The sequence below is a fragment of the Polypterus senegalus genome, chromosome 1 (assembly GCF_016835505.1).
Source record: "Polypterus senegalus isolate Bchr_013 chromosome 1, ASM1683550v1, whole genome shotgun sequence".
In the NCBI taxonomy this organism is placed as follows: Eukaryota; Metazoa; Chordata; class Cladistia; order Polypteriformes; family Polypteridae; genus Polypterus; species Polypterus senegalus.
In genome coordinates, this window is record NC_053154.1 from 53,720,909 (window position 1) to 53,737,923 (window position 17,015).

Genomic DNA, 17,015 nt, shown 5'->3' on the forward strand with positions numbered 1-17,015 from the left:
CTGTTCTTTATATAGCGATGTCCCTCAGGCAAAAGTAGCTGTGAGAGAGAGAGAGACAGAGACAGAGAGAGAGAGACAGCACGAGCAAAAGAAAAACAAACAAAAAGAATCAGACAGGGCCTGTTCCTTTCCCGGCAATGCAATTCAAAGAAACACACCCTTTTAACTCACCTCTCTCCTGGCTACAGATAGCGTTTCCGAAAGCTGCTTTACTGGATCAGCCATCGGTTGGGAGCGCTGGGATGGCACAGGCCCTCCACTGGTTGCAGACTGGTAGGTGGATGCTGGGGAATATTGTTAACAAATTCAAACAAATAACAGGTTAAACAGAAAAAGTGAAGGAGCCAGCACCAGTTTCCATGGGTGGCTGTCAATTACCAGTCTCCAACTCCATGCTGGCCGACATCAGCACGTCATCAGGCGTCAATCTCGACGATGGAGGCTGCTGCAGAGAGAGAGGCGGTGGGGGCCAACGGTGGTGGTTTTGGGAAGAGAGGAGGTTGCTGCTGCCTTCGCCTCGTCTCTCCGCCGCACATACAGCTGGAGCACAGGCATCTTAGTCCCAACTTTGGTGGTCTGGTGCTGGAGCCATTTGATGTAACTGCGTTGGGGTACAAAACTGGGAATGGTAACAGGTGAACAAATCGAAGCAGAGTCCTACCACCTTGCTGTGCCCTTCCCCTCAACCAAAAGTTTCTCACCTGTTGGCCTCCCGATCTTCTGCATCTTAAAGGGCCTGAAACGTCAGGTGTGCATGTTCACCGAAGCCGATGAGCCTCTTGCACTCATCCAGGGGTTTGGCCGACCCGTCTCTCTCCTGTCGATGACGGATGGCCGTCTTCATGTCGGGAAAGAGCCAGGCGTATAACTCCAAGGCGTTCTTATTGCTCGCCAGCGGGCTATCTGACACTTGGCCATCTTCGCGCTCCCTCTGGTGGGTTGCCAACACCATGACAACATAGTCAAAGTCATGGGTCAGCAACTATTTAAAGTACTGTCCAAACTGGAGCTCGCTGGCACTGCGCTCTAGCTTGGAGTCCTCGGGCTCACCACATGCTGCCCGCACGTGTCTCCTGGCCTGCTCCCTGACCATCTCGGCCATGAGCCTGAGGCTGTATGTCTTGGTGACCTGGATCGCCTTGGTGGAGGCCTTGAGAGTCAGTTCGCCGGATGTCTCGCGGCAGAACTGTGGCACAGGGTTGAAGCTGGATGAATTGGATAAACCGAGTTTTTCTTCAAATTTAACCACCTGGAATGCAACAAGCAGTTTTTCTTCAAATTTAACCACCTGGAATGCAACAAGCAACCTAAAATGGATCAGCAGGAGACTGGCAGGCATTTACATTTAAAGTTTAGGTTACCAAAAACTGAAATTAAAAGAAATTTCAGAATATTACAAATTGGCCTTCAGGGAACAACTAATAGGTTAAAACCTCCATATAGTCTGCACCAAGTGATGCTGCCTCCAACAGAGATAAAATAAAGAGTAACTGAGCATGCAAAATACGAACAAGGGAACAACAGGATGATAAACCGCCACCTTTGAACAAATTCTTTAGGCACCAAGCCCAATATCCCAAAAAGTTTGTTTTTTTTCGAATTAACCTTTGTGTTATTTAACCTATGATGAATATTTACATATCAACACTGCAGGTGTTGTTGGGTCTAGTAAAACAACGCAATCAACCAGTACATCAATTAATGAAAGAAACCTTTTTTTTGAGAGGAACATCCATGGTAAGAGATACCAGAAACAGTTAATTCTGAAAGAGCAAGGGGACATAGACACAAAACAAACATACAAACAAACAAATAAATATAATGGTTAGTAATACTAGTACTGACTTTTTTAAGGCCTTTAATAATGCTACAACTAACCTGTTAAACTGCAGTTTGCTATTGTTAGCATTATTATTATTTATTATTAACAAACATAATTAGAATGCAATTCTGTTCAGACTATTTAGAGATATTTATATTACTGAAACCAGTTTGCTAAAAAGAAAAAAAAATATTTTCATTAATATACACAAAACAAATTAATTCCCATTAGATTATATTACGTGTTTTATTTCACTTCACTATAATCCTTGTGTACTAATAGTAGCAGGAATACTGTAGTACCATATTAATAGTACCAGCGGGCCCACAATAAGTTAAAACTTGAAACATGACATCGCCGCTTTTAGGCGGGTAGACGGGTCTTTTGGAACAGAAAACGGAAGACATTTCGTTTCGGCCAGTCAAACTTTACAAAATTATCGACGCAAGAGTGCCTCGACCAATTAGAAGACAAGAGTTTCCGTGGCGAGCCAATCGCTGCAGAGAGCTTTACAGGACTGCTTGTCAATAACTCAAGAAAACGACACAAAATCGGAACTGACTCTACTACCAAAAGAAACATATTTCAAACTGTGAGAACTGACTAGTATTTACGGCCCATTCTCTGGGTGCATTTCTCCCTTTCGGTAAGGGTGGGAAAAAAAATATACAACAGACTCTATTCATTTTTTAGTTACGTTTTCTTCCTGCAAAGCACAGGTAACATAAACAGTTTAATCAGAACTACAATATCATGTCGGTATTAACCAGATTTGATAAAGGGAATCGTTTGATAACAGCTGAATATTCGAGTTTTCACAGGACTTTTTAGGGTGGATACAAATGACATGCGACTTTCGGTTCGGGCAACCAGTAGAAACGCTTATTCCGAAGGTGACAACTCTCGTCATCGTGGCCCGCCTCGTTAGGCCGCTTCAGGCCAGTTATCTCGCCTTCAGACCCGCCCATTATGTCTCCGGTCTGCAGCAATACCCTTCTCGCTCCAGCAAGAAGGTGTGCTGATGCGAGTTCTAATCCTAATTGGGACTCGCGTATGGTTCTTGCCTAAAGTTAAAATAAGGACTTTGTAAAAAAAACAGTTATGTAGTACTTGTCTGTAAGTTCAGTATATTTTGGAGACATTATGAACGATTTACATGGGGCACCTTTTTCCTTGGTGTGGAATCGTGTCCACCAAAAATCTCTAACAAATTGATGAGCATATTTTGCGTAAGGTAGCACGTATTATAACAATCCACAATCTATTCTACCCCATGTCGATCATGTCAGAAAGGCTAAGACACGCTTCACTAAAGCCGACGTGATCATTACACCAGTATATGCGCAAGACACTCCTCATTAAACGTTTTTACTATTGAGTGATTCCCAGATCTGTAGCTGATATGTATTATTGATTTCCAAAAAGAAATGTGAGTAAAGGCGTGTGCTGCATAACTAATCACAACTGTCTTTAAAACAGAATCAGCGCCATCAACAGTGTCTTCTGCAATTTTAGGAAAGCCTCGGGATTTCTGCGTTAATGAGACAAAAAGTTGTAAAGAAACTTTGCGAATTCATCCAAATGTGGACATAAAGATCACTCAATTACTGACAAGAATGAACAGCTGGACAAGCACATCTGGGGACAAACTTTCAAAAATGCACCTGACTTTGTCAGCAACATCCTTTCCATGTGAATGCATCTTATCAAAGGCTGCGGTTTGGTAAAAAATAAGTAATCTTCTCATCTACAGCACAACAGAGTAAATCATTGATGTAGATAGAATTATTGAGACTCGCTCTCTATGTGAATACAAGGTGGTCCCACTCTGGACATGTAAACGTTAAAATCTCCACTTGCTGCAGGGACATTGAACTGTTGGCCGTAAGTCTGCGTCCCTTTTACTTGCCCAGAGAGTTTGGACACGTGATTGTTGTTATTGTTTACGTTCCTCCTCAAGCGAAGGTGGAGATAGCGAGTGACATCATCAATTCCGCTGTTGCTAAACTACAAATGCAGCACCCTGAGGCGCTTGTGCTACTCTCTGGAGATTTTAACCATGTGATGCTGGTCAAAACATTACCTGCCTTTTCCCAGTATGTGCATTGTAACTCCCAGGGGAACTAGGATAGTACAATACAATACAATACAGTTTATTTTTGTATAGCCCAAAATCACACAGGAAGTGCCGCAATGGGCTTTAACAGGCCCTGCCTTTTGACAGCCCCCCAGCCTTGACTCTCTGAGAAGACAAGGAAAAACTCCCAATAAAAACCTTGTAGGGAAAAATGGAAGAAACCTCCGGAAAGGCAGTTCAAAGAGAGACCCCTTTCCAGGTAGGTTGGGCGTGCAGTAGGTGTCAAAAGTAGGGGGTCAATACAATACAATATACACAACAGAACAATTCCTTAAGACAGCATAATAAAAATTTTAGAATTACGGTTTAACAGTAGATGATATGACATAATTAGGTTTCGATATTTTTAGAGTCCTGGAGACCTCATCCATCTAGCTGCATCTCCATTTGGCCATGCCACGGCTGAAACATTGCTCGATGAAAGGACCCCTCTTTCCCATGATTCCTGTGATCCTCCATCAGGGATGACTTTACCATAGGCAGGCAAACAACTTGGCAGGTGGGCCGTGGCACCAATGGCCACATTTGGGTACCGAGAAAAGAAACAGAATAGGTGAGGGTTAGTATTCAAATATAATTATCATGTTACTTATGTTATAGTGCTAATGACTAACAACAGAGATGCAGTATGTACAGTTAATCAGCAGCTCTAGTCAGGATATGCTAAACTGAAGTAGTGAGTCTTCAGCCGGGATTTAAAGGCTGAGACCGAGCGGGCATCTCTTATGGAAGCAGGAAGACCATTCCACAGTTTAGGGGCCCTGTAACTAAAAGCTCGACCTCCCACTGTTATTTTATTAATCCTTGGAATCCTAAGCAGACCGGCATCTTGAGATCTTAATGTGCGCTCAGGTTTGTAAGTCATGATAAGTTCAGACAAGTAAGCGGACCTTGGCCATTTAATGCTTTATATGTTAAAAGGAGGATTTTGAAATCTGCCCTAAACTTAACTGGGAGCCAGTGTAAAGATTTAAGAACTGGGGTTATGTGTTCATATTTTCTTGTTCTTGTAATAATTCTTGCAGCGCATTTTGGATTAACTGGAGGCTGTATAGAGAACAGTTTGAACAGCCAGTGAACACCGCATTGCAGTAGTCAATCCTACTAGAGATAAATGCATGAATTAATTTCTCACAATCCTGTTTATTTAGAAAGCGCCTTAATTTCCTAATATTTTTAAGATGGAAAAACATGTTTTGGACGACTTTGTAATATGCGCTTTAAATGACATGCTAGAGTCAAAGATAACTCCTAGATTGCGGGCTGATTCAGTAAAATTAATTGGGATTCCAACTGAGTTAAATGACGACAAAATATTGCTGTGATCAGCGTCATTCCCTCCAACAATTAACATCTCTGTTTTATCTGTATTTAAAGACAAGTAGTTCTCATTCATCCATTCCTTTAATTCACTAACACAACTAATTAAAGACAACATCGGAGAAACTTCATTTGATTTAAATGAAAGGTATAACTGGGTGTCATCTGCATACGAGTGAAAATTAACATTATGTTTCCTAATGAGAGATCCCAGTGGAAGCATGTAAAGTGAAAACAGTAAAGGTCCCAGTACTGAGCCCTGCGGACACCATATTGAACTTCTGTGTATAATGATGGAGTACTGTCAGCACATTTCTGTACATACTGGAATCGATTTGATAAATAAGAACTGAACCAAGCGAGCACGGGCCTGTAAGCCCAACATCGTTTTCTAGCCTGTGCAGTAAAATAGAATGGTCAATGGTGTCAAATGCTGCACTTAAGTCCAACAACATAATTACAGTGGAATTTCCTTCATCAGAGGATATCAGAATGTCATTTACAACCCGTGTTAGTGCCGTTTCTGTACTATGACCAGTGCGAAAGCCAGACTGGAATTTCTCAAATAAATTGTAATGCGTAAGGTGTGACTGAAGCTGACTGGCACTACTTTTCTAGTATTTTAGAGAGAAATGGTAAATTTGAAATAGGCCTATAGTTATTTAGTATGTGTGGGTCTAGGTCTGACTTTTTAAGTAAAGGTTTAATGACTGACACTTTTAGTGCATCAGGTACTGTGCCATGCAATAATGAACTATTGATAATGTTAGAATGGTGCTGCAAGAACATCCATTGCACTTTTACTAGTTTTGTTGGCACTGGATCTAGGGAACAAGTAGTGGGCTTCATTTTAGTAATTAAAGTTAAGACTTCCTGTGAGTTACAGGATTAAAATTATTAAAGTGCTGAATGCAATGTGAGCAGGGTCTGCTAAGCTAGTATTTGGTTTGTACTGTGATGCTGAGATCTGGGATCTTATATTTTTAATTTTCTCATTGAAGAAGTTCATAAAGTCTGTACTGCTAATATCTGTTGGTATTTTGCACTGTTGATCTGAATTCCCATTTGTTAATTTAGCCACTGCTCTAAAAAGTACCCTAGGATTTTTATTATTGCTATCTATTAATGTAGAATAGTATTCTGAGCGAGCTTTAAGAGGGCTTTTTATATTTATTAACACTCTCTGTCCATGCAATTTGAAAGACATGTAGCTTTGTTGTTCTCCATCTGCGCTCCAGTTTTCGACACTCTAATTTAAGAGCTCGAGTGTTTTCATTAAACCAGGGAGAGTTTCTATGTGCTTTGATCACTTTTGTTTTAGGGGAGCCACTGTGTCCAGAGCATCTCTCAAGGTCACATTATAATGTGATATTAGCTGATCTAAATTGTTTTCCACGTTTACATTTGATGTTAACTGATCTAAATGGTTTTCCACAATTACACTCGACTTACTCAAGGTATCTATAAATTTTGAAGCAGAATTACAATCTAGATGTCGCACTGTCTTTGTTTTAATCTGCGAGTGCTGGCATGGGCAGAACTAAATCAAACGTAATTAAGAAGTGATCGGAAATAACTACATTTAATGGAGTAATATTTAAATTTTGAATTTCAACTTTGTAAGTTATAATTAAATCTAATGTATGGTTATGATTATGAGTTGGACCTTTGACAATCTGACAAAATCCTACTGAATTTAACAAATAAGTAAAACATTTGCTAAAAGTGTCAGTTTACACATCAATGTGTACATTAAAATCCCCATCAGAACTACGTGATCATAATTTATAGCCAAATCAGACAGAAGGTTGCTAAATTCAGTCATGAACAATGAATATGGCCCTGGTGGTCTGTAGACTAGCACTATAATTGTGTTGGAATCTGTTTTAATATTTAAAATGAATGCCTCAAAGGATGTAAAGTTGCCTAAATTTTTAGGAGTGATTTGCATTTTGTTACAATGAATTATTCCAAGGCCTCCTCCTCGACCAGAATCTCTAGACTTATGAAGGAACGAGTATCCATCTGGTGACGCCTCAGCTAGGGAACAGTGTCACATTTACTAAGCCAGGTTTCAGTAAGAAGACACAGATCAGATTTTGTACTTAATATTATATCATTTACCAAAACAGCTTTAGTGCCAAGAGAGCGAATGTTCAATAAACAGCATTTAAAACTGCATGGTTCTTTCTGAACTGCTGATATATTTTTGTTTTAATTTGAATTAAATTTCTATTACAGATGCCCCTGGTGGAGTGTCTGGTTTTATCCCTTGGTCTAATTATACACCTTATTTTTTGGTTATCAATTAATTTATGGTTTGTATCAAGACTAAATTTACTGGATGCCCCACAACAGGGATTATGGGTAACAGCTTCAGGAAAATAACAGGTGGGATAAACAACAGCCTGTGATTTAAGATCACATGACTGCGGCCTGGATGGTGCTCTAATCAGTCAACCAGGCAGTTTTGCTGCCATATTTTGGGATAATACATAAGATCTCCTCCAGTTAGGATGAAGACCATCTCTTCTGAAAAATCCAGGCCTTTCCCAAAAATCATCCCAATTGTTCACAAATGCTATGCTTTTATTTGCACACCAGGTTTCTAGCCAGCAGTGAAAGGAATGCAATCTGCTATAAATCACATCCCCTCTATACAATCTTGGTAAGGGACCAGATACAATTAAATTCCGACATTTTGTTTTAGCTTTGGTGCATAGAGAGATGAAGTTCCGCTTTAATACCTCAGATTGCTGTAAATAAATATCATTAGTGCCGACATGCAGCAATAAGGTAGATACTTCATCTCGGCAACACGGTCCAATGCGGCCTTTATGCCAGAAATCTTGGCCCCTGCAAGGCACTTAACATTAACTGCTGGTTTAACATAGTTTGGAATTCTAACATTCCGCACTATGGAATCGCCAATTTTGAGCACTTTATTATTCTCAGTTTCCACAGGCGCGCTGCGGAGAGCATAGTCCCACTGTGTGCAAACGTTAAAGACCCCGCTGCCTGCGCTTGGGAAAGCAGATCATAAACTAGTTCTGCTTCAGCCTCACTACAAACCAAGAGTGAGGGAACTACCTACAACCACACGCTCATTCAGGAAGTGGTCCCCTGAGGCACAGCAGGCTCTGAAAGACTGTTTTGGAACAATGGACTGGAATATCCTTATTAATATATATATATATATAGTATATATATATATATATAGTTATAATTTGATACTAACCCTCACCTATTCTGTTTCTCTTCTTGGTACTCAAATGTGGCACTTGGTGCCATGGCCCACCTGCCAAGTTGTTGTGCCTGCTTATGGTAAAGTCATCCGTGATGGAGGATCGATGGAATCATGGGAAACAGAGGTCCTTTCATCGGATTGGCTGGCCCAGCACTGTTTCAGCTGCGAAATGGCCAAATGGGGGAGGCAGCTTGATGGATGAGGTCTCCGGGACTCTAAATAAATCCAAATCATATCATGTGATGTCATCCACTGTTAAATTCTGCTACGTACTTTTAATTTTTTTATGTTTATACTGTATTTAGTATTTGTTCTGTTCTGTGTATTGTATTGTACTGACAATGCTAAACTGGCCCTAGTGTGTGGTTGGGATGTGTTTTCTCTGCGATGGATTGGTGCCCTGTTCAGGGTTTGTTCCTGGAGTAGCCTCCAACACCCTCCTTACCCTGCGCATTAGAAAATGACTGACTTGTACCTTTACCACTTTTGATTTCTGATCATTCAGCACATAATCAGTACATAACAGCAGCTAATTTTTACATTTAGATAAATGTACACTGAGTATTTTGCAGTATATCATGTATATAACATGTTTAGAACATGTAGTTTCTTCTTTGATGTGGCACACAGACAAAATAGGACATGTCTTAATATAAATTGCATGTTCGCAGAAGGATATGGTGTGTCCTCAGCCACCATCCCAAAACGAATGCTTGCTGCAGTTCTAAAATGAAACAGGCTAAAACCTTTAGTTGTATCATCTTCTTAAAATGGAATAATATTTAACATATTCTGCATATCTATCAGTATATACAGTATATATATAAATATATATATATATTTATTGTGGCATCGACGCCCAGGAGGACCGGAGGAGGGCTTGTACCTCCTCCAGACCGCGAGGGGGCGTCCGCCCTGGTTATGTTGGGGGCCACGGGTAAAGGGCTTTGAAGCCCAGCCCTGTAGGGACCCGTGGCCACCGCCAGACGGCGCCCCGGTGCCTGGACAACCCTGGAGCCCAGCACTTCTGCCACACCAGAAAGTGCTGGGGGGAAGACGACAGGGGACACCCGGACAACTTCCGGGTGTGCAGCCTGCACAGCCAGCGTGTCTGCGGAGGAGTGCCAGGGAGCAGCTGGAGCCCTTACAGGTTCCTATTTAAGGGGCTGCCTCCCTTCAGTCGAGAGCGGAAGTCGGATGGAAGAGAGACAGAGCTGGAGAGAGGACTGGAGGTGGCCAGGAGAAAGGCAGTTGGACTGTGGAACGGTGCAAGAGGCACTGGGGAGTGCACGTAGAACATTGTACATAGTTGTGGAAAATAAAAGTGTGTTGGGTGAAGTAAAGATGTCCGTCTGTCTGTGTCCGGGTTCAAGTCCACAATATATATATATATATATAGTGGGAAACAGCCCGGACACAGACAGGTAGACATCGTTGGTTTCAACCCACATACGTTTATTTACAATAATATTTACAAACGTGAAGCACACAAACCAGTGCCACAGCACCAATCACCCTTAGTCCTGGCCCTCAACACAATGCCTTTCTCTTATCTTCTCTTTCTTCAATCTTTGCAAATGACTGGCACTTTTTATCTTGTCTTTTTTCTATTCTTTATTATGTAAAGCACTTTGAGCTACTGTTTGTATGAAAATGTGCTATATAAATAAATGTTGTTGTTGTTGTTGTATGTTGGCAGGCCTCCTCCTCTCGATTTTCTTTTTTAATTTTGGGCTTCATCTGCAGGTTATGGCACTAACAGTTATTTTTTTATTGCAAAAATTTTTTGATTTTTATTTATTGTATGTATGTATATAGTTATTTCATGTTATTTTTCATAAACCTTTTTGATTGAATCGTTGTGCCTGCATGCCTGCTTCTGTCCCGCCGCCTCTTTAAGGGCTCTCTGTTTACCTTCCCGCGACCACGTGGCTAATCGGCTATGCTTCCGCCCCTTTCACCTTTTACAAACCCGGCTCTGCACAGCAGACGGCCCTCTTCCGTCACGAAGATCGGCTCACTGCGGTCATTTCGGACAGAATGCATTGTTAACGTCACGCACTCGGACTCTCTACTGACACGATGTCACGAAGAATAAAGAAACAGCACAGTCCATGGAAACTCATATCCTCCTTGATTTCTGATCTTATGATTAATTGTCAATATCAAATAAATAAAGTCATTTTAAGATGACAAGTCTGCTATAGTCAGTTCAATTAACGTTATTTTAAAAAGGTTGCATATACAGAATATGAAACAGAATCTCAATGATGCGGAACTCCATTCATCCATTATCCAACCCGCTATATCCTAAATGGTCACGGGTTTCTGCTGGAGCCAATCCCAGCCAACACAGGGCGCAAAGCAGGAAACAAACCCCCGGACAGGGCCGGGCAGGGCGCCGCCCTCCCATAGAACGCGCACACACACACACATTAGAGACAATTTAGAAGTACCAAAAAATATGTGACACTGAGAAATTATAATTCCTACTAACGGGAACAAACAAAAACTACGACTTCCTAAAACGTAGGCATTTAAATGAATAATTTAGGAGGCTTGTGTGTGCATTTCAATATCGATTTAAGAACTAGATAGGCCACCTGTTGTACTATAAACGGTAGCTCAAGCAACACTTAACAATAAATAGTCTAACAGGACAATGAGTGACTGAAACGAAGATGCGTCGCAACAATAAAGGTTCGCACTGTTATTCTGCATGTTTAGAAGGCGTTGATTGGCTGAAACTGTTGATAGCGAATTGCCCCAAATTGGAAGTGCAGTACTGTATAGCGATCAGAAACGAAAAGACACATTTAAGCATGCTGGACAGTACTTTGTTTTTCTACAATACAAATTTAGTACGACAACAGAGTCTCCAAACACACAAATATTAAGCTTATACAGTGAAACTCTTTACTCAATATAATTAGGGACGTGTACCCCCCTGGCCGACTACGGCGATTCGCTCGCTATCCAAGTTGGAATTTTTTGTTAAATGGAGGATTTGAAAAAAAAAAAACTTTTCACAAGAGAAAGATCAACGACGCGAACCCAATAAAACTATAAATTATACATCATATAAATGCCGATTTGTAGAATGCCTAATGCTGCAAAGAAGAGCTTTAGTAATACGGGTGACGACATCTCTCGCACTATAATACTTTCATAAATATCCATTCTTCGCCTCGTGCAACGTTTTCATGCAACACAGAATGTACGTCATATAGTATACATCTATATATAATATAAATAGATATCAATAGTTGCATGTAAACTATTCGCCAAAATCAGCTGTATGTAAACGATACTGTTTTAAACGTTATTGTTTTTTCATCAGAAAACCCGGTTTCCACGTCGACCTGTATTAGTTTAAATGGCACTTTAGCCACTCGGAATAGGGCGGACGCGCTGATGTATTGTGTCGACCTGTTTGGGGCCTGTTGTCACATGGGGAGTGTTAGATTGGTTATTTTGATGATTAGAATAAAAATATGTTCAAAGCTTTTCTGTGACTTGCATATTACTTTAGACAGTGTCCGGACTGGAGCAATCATAGTACTCTGAAGTAATGGATGTATTCAGAAAAACTATTGAGATCACATCCAACAGGAGTTTTTGTAGTGATCCACAGAGTAATCCTCACAGTTTCAACTGTCTTCCAATGTGTCCACTTTTCCGAGGAAACACAACTGTTCAGACCAAAGCCAGACAGCTTGCATAAGACAAATACTCCATGTGACAGTCTGATGTGTTTATTTGTGTGTGTCCACAGTGTAGGAGAGCAGGCTGGCTGTGTGGCTGCAGTAGGGCAGCTGACTGAAGAACAAGTGGCTCAGGTTTATGAGGCTGCAGAGATCAGCAGGGCCTACAGGACTCAACATGAAAAACTGTTAAGAGTTCATAATAAAAGGACCGTGGAGCAGATGATCACTTGCTGGTAACTTAGTTCAGATGACAAGTAAAACTTTGGTATTGTAATCTATCTGACAGCAAAGAGCTAAGATAACTTTATAGTGCCAAACACTTGTATTTTCTTGTCCAACAGGCTGTTGTATCTCGTAAGGTATCGTCCAAATGGTTAAAAAATTATGAAAATCCTAAAAGTCACCGGGTAATGACTTATATAGAAGATGAGGAGCTGATAGATGGCCTCTACAACTTCTTGAATGAAGTGCTGTCACGAGCTGTAGGCACTTTTGAGAGAGTTCACATCATTCTGGATGTGCTGATGCCAGAGGTTAATTAGCCTTCAGTAAATCTCTAATAAGTACAGAAAGTGTGTCTATGAGTAACATCCTGTCTTTTTCTGTGTTTTTGATAGGCTCTTATTAAAGTTATACACACAGTTGAGAGGATTTCTCTGCCAGAAGCAGAAAATCTGTTCATGGATGGACCAGCATACAGTGAGTGGTACGTCATGTGGAAAATAAACAGTCCTTTCTTTTTCTTTTCAGCACCATTATTCTGTTAAACAGAATACCCTATAGTTGTTATGAACTTAGACAAGAATATAAACTAAATACATACAGTGGTGTGAAAAACTATTTGCCCCCTTCCTGATTTCTTATTCTTTTGCATGTTTGTCACACAAAATGTTTCTGATCATCAGACACATTTAACCATTAGTCAAATATAACACAAGTAAACACAAAATGCAGTTTTTAAATGATGGTTTTTATTATTTAGGGAGAAAAAAATCCAAACCTACATGGCCCTGTGTGAAAAAGTAATTGCCCCCTGAACCGAATAACTGGTTGGGCCACCCTTAGCAGCAATAACTGCAATCAAGCGCTTATAACTTGCAATGAGTCTTTTACGGCGCTCTGGAGGAATTTTGGCCCACTCATCTTTGCAGAATTGTTGTAATTCAGCTTTATTTGAGGGTTTTCTAGCATGAACCGCCTTTTTAAGGTCATGCCATAGCATCTCAATTGGATTCAGGTCAGGACTTTGACTAGGCCACTCCAAAGTCTTCATTTTGTTTTTCTTCAGCCATTCAGAGGTGGATTTGCTGGTGTGTTTTGGGTCATTGTCCTGTTGCAGCACCCAAGATCGCTTCAGCTTGAGTTGACGAACAGATGGCCGGACATTCTCCTTCAGGATTTTTTGGTAGACAGTAGAGTTCATGGTTCCATCTATCACAGCAAGCCTTCCAGGTCCTGAAGCAGCAAAACAACCCCAGACCATCACACTGCCACCACCATATTTTACTGTTTGTATGATGTTCTTTTTCTCAAATGCTGTGTTCCTTTTACGCCAGATGTAACGGGACATTTGCCTTCCAAAAGTTCAACTTTTGTCTCATCAGTCCACAAGGTATTTTCCCAAAAGTCTTGGCAATCATTGAGATGTTTCTTAGCAAAATTGAGACGAGCCCTAATGTTCTTTTTGCTTAACAGTGGTTTGCGTCTTGGAAATCTGCCATGCAGGCCGTTTTTGCCCAGTCTCTTTTTCTTATAGTGGAGTCGTGAACACTGACCTTAATTGAGGCAAGTGAGGCCTGCAGTTCTTTAGACGTTGTCCTGGGGTCTTTTGTGACCTCTCGGATGAGTCGTCTCTGCGCAAGCCTCTCTTGAAAATGTAAGCCGATCTTCGTGACGGAAGAAGGCCTCTTGCTGTGCGGAGCCGGGTCCGTAAAAGGAGAAAAGGGCGGACGCATAGTAGATTAGCCACGCGGTCGCGGGAAGGTAAACAGAGAGCCCTTAAAGCGGCGGCGTCGGGATAGAGGCAAGGCAGACAGAACGATTCAATCAATAAGGTTTATAAAACGAAATATCAAACAATACAAGAAAAATAACTATATACAATAAATAGAACATGAAATAACTAATAGAAATCAAACACTTATCAAAAAAAGAACATGAAATAACTATATACATATAGTAAAAATAATTAATGAAAAAACTATATACATAGAATAAAAAATATTGCAATACCTGTAGACGAAGCCCAAAATTAAAAAAGACAATTGAGAGAGGGGCCTGCCAACATATAAAGTGCCAGTCATTTGCAAAGATTGGAAAAAAAAAAAAAAGTAAAACAGCTTGAAAAAGGACGGAGGCCTCCTTGAGAACATAAAGTGCCAGTTATTTGCAAAGATTGGAGGGAAAAAAAAAAAAAGTAAAAACAGCTTCAAAAATTAAATGAAGCAGGCCTCCCTTTCTGCCAACAGATAAAGTGCCAGGCAGTTATATATATATATAAAGCAATGTATGGGCTCCATCTACAGATTAAAAACAAAAATTAATTTATTGACAATCCCCCCCTGCACGTTTTTGCTTTTCCCTCCGCTTTTCCTCCAGCCACTCCTCGATGGTTTTGCCGGCTGACGTGGAGCAAAAGAATTCCAAACTGGCTGTGGCCGAACTCTTTAGTTTTTTGCCGGCCACAGCTCTTACATATGTATTCTTCAATCTTTTTCCTTTGTTTGGGGAGGATTCCTTGCTGTCGTGCCAGCTCGTCCGCCTCCTGCTTTTTCTTCCGCCGCCTCCTGCTTTTTCTTCCGCCGCCAGGCAGTGGTGCGGGTACTGAGGGTCCTGCCTGCGGCGGTGGAAGCGGAGGACTGGCAGTGTCAGCCGGCGGGGAGAGTGGCTGGGTGGCGGGGGCTTCATGTGGCACAGGGGGGTGCACAATGATGGCTGGTGCCACATCCACGGGGCCCCGACGTCGCTGCGTCGCCTGAACGGATAGGTCAGGCGGGTCAGGGAAGTGGAGTGGTTGTGCAGCGGACTGCTCGGGGCCCGTGGGTCGTGGGCGTGCGGCAGGGGTGGGCTCTGTAGCAAGGGCCGAGCTGGTTGGCAGGGGCACGGCCAACTCCAGATCCCGCCGTTGAAGCTCCCTGGTGCGAGCGTAGTGCCTACAGGGACAGAAAGCAAAGTAAGTCACGGTGGGAGGGAGGAGAGCAGCATGGTGGATGGTACTTGTCCAGTGTGTACTTACCATTGTGCCAGTGTGCGCTGATTGAGGGGGAATAACTGGATTCGAGTCTGGGCCAGGAGTACCGAGTTTGTGAGGATGTTTTCCCGGATGCAGATGTAATCCCGCATCACAGCTGCCCAGCGATTCACCCTCACGCCGCAGATGGTGGTTCCCTCGGTGTGAATCCTGGACAGCTCTACACAAACGGCTTCCACAAGGCGGCTGATGTTTGGCATCTGTGTGGCTTGGCCGCCCATACACCTACAACATTCGGGGTGGGGTATATATATATATATAGAGATATATATATATATATATATATATAGAGAGAGAGAGAGAGAGAGAGAGTGTCATGCCATCGATATCCAATCAAAAGGATAGAGGCCACACCAAAGAGGTTGATCACCTACCATCGCAAGCTCTCCACTCCCGGTGTGACAATGGTTTGCGAGTGCTTGCGTCGGAACCTCCCCTGCACCAGTCTTTCCTGGTAGCGTGGCGGAAAGCGAACTGGGGCCTTGTCGCCCTCCGGCAATCGTTCCCAGAGGGTGACGATGTCCGCCACTTGCTGCTGCGTCACGTAGGCGTGGTGACGCAGCTTGACGAGACTCAAGGCCAGGTTGACCACGTGCTGGTAACCTGGGCCAGTGTCAGTTCCAAGGCTATGCTGTTGGGGGGAAGAGAGCAAAAGTGAGAAAGGGGAGCACTCATCAGATATTCCACAGGTATAGCACAACTTGTCAGGAGACACTTACCAGCTTGTGGGACCTGCTTTGAGTGGCCTCGTCTCCAGGGGAGGTCTCCTGGTTGGCTGGCCCAGACTGTGAGGCGCCGATGGCAGGATGCGACTGGGACCTGACAGACGACAACGGTTGTTGGGCGAAGTCCTCCTCAAGGCCGAAGACGGTGTTGTCCAGAGGTTCCTCTTCCGGGCCCTCGACCTCTTGGAAGCCCTCGTCGACACTGTCGTCGTCGTCCGTGTCAGTCCCATCCGGAGCATCGACATCCCTGCCCATCACTTCCTCCAGCACTCGACCAGTCTGCGAAAACAAGTACTGGATACCAATGAGCTCACCTGTGAAAAGGAGGCAACTGTTTTAAAATGAAAAGGTGGGACGGAGGGAGAAACAGATAGACAGACAGAGGGCTCGACGCCCGCCTCACCAGTGTACTTCGCAGGCCGGGTGTAATCAACAACGAGCTTCCTGTGATAAAAATGTCGCTCAGCTCGTTGGCGGAGTGCTGGAGTTGGCCACTGTAGCAGACCATATCACGGTCTGCTCCCTCCACTGCTTGTGCCGCACGGTCCTCGTTCCACCGCGTCAGGCCTTCCAGCAGGTAGGCCTGAAAGTGGGCAGCACTGGCTGAAGTGCCTGAAAGACACGGTGAGAGAGAGAGAGATAAAAAATGCAATGCCACCCACTCCTTCGCACAACACAGGTCAAAAGTACAGGTTTCTGGGCACCCTTACCAGGTATGAAGCGGTCCAGATGCAGGTGGAACGACTCCAACGAAGTTGAACCTCGCGCACACCTGAACACCGGCAGCGTGATCCCCCCTTTGACCAG

General features: G+C 42.8%; 1 protein-coding gene across 1 annotated transcript; it reads right to left on the reverse strand.

Moving 5' to 3' along the window:
* Positions 1 to 982: 982 nt before the first annotated feature.
* Positions 983 to 16,546, reverse strand: LOC120523466. Its single transcript, XM_039744839.1, has 4 exons — positions 15,858 to 16,546; positions 15,469 to 15,708; positions 14,860 to 15,385; positions 983 to 1,288 (listed from the first exon to the last, which is right to left on the reverse strand). Exons 2-4 carry the CDS (start codon positions 15,702 to 15,704, stop codon positions 983 to 985), a joined length of 1,068 nt encoding a protein of 355 aa, XP_039600773.1. The 5' UTR covers positions 15,705 to 15,708; positions 15,858 to 16,546.
* Between the last annotated feature and the right edge of the window lie 469 nt (positions 16,547 to 17,015).

What these genes read in the sequence shown, in the direction of transcription:
- LOC120523466 (XM_039744839.1), bottom strand. Translation starts at nt 15,704, where the DNA reads ATGGGCGGCCAAGCCACACAGATGCCAAACATCAGCCGCCTTGTGGAA. An exon ending in CAGCGCACACTGGCACAATG is followed by an intron (nt 15,386 to 15,468) that starts GTAAGTACACAC and finishes CTGTCCCTGTAG; the next exon opens with GCACTACGCTCGCACCAGGG. An exon ending in TTGGAATTCTTTTGCTCCAC is followed by an intron (nt 1,289 to 14,859) that starts GTCAGCCGGCAA and finishes GTTGCATTCCAG; the next exon opens with GTGGTTAAATTTGAAGAAAA.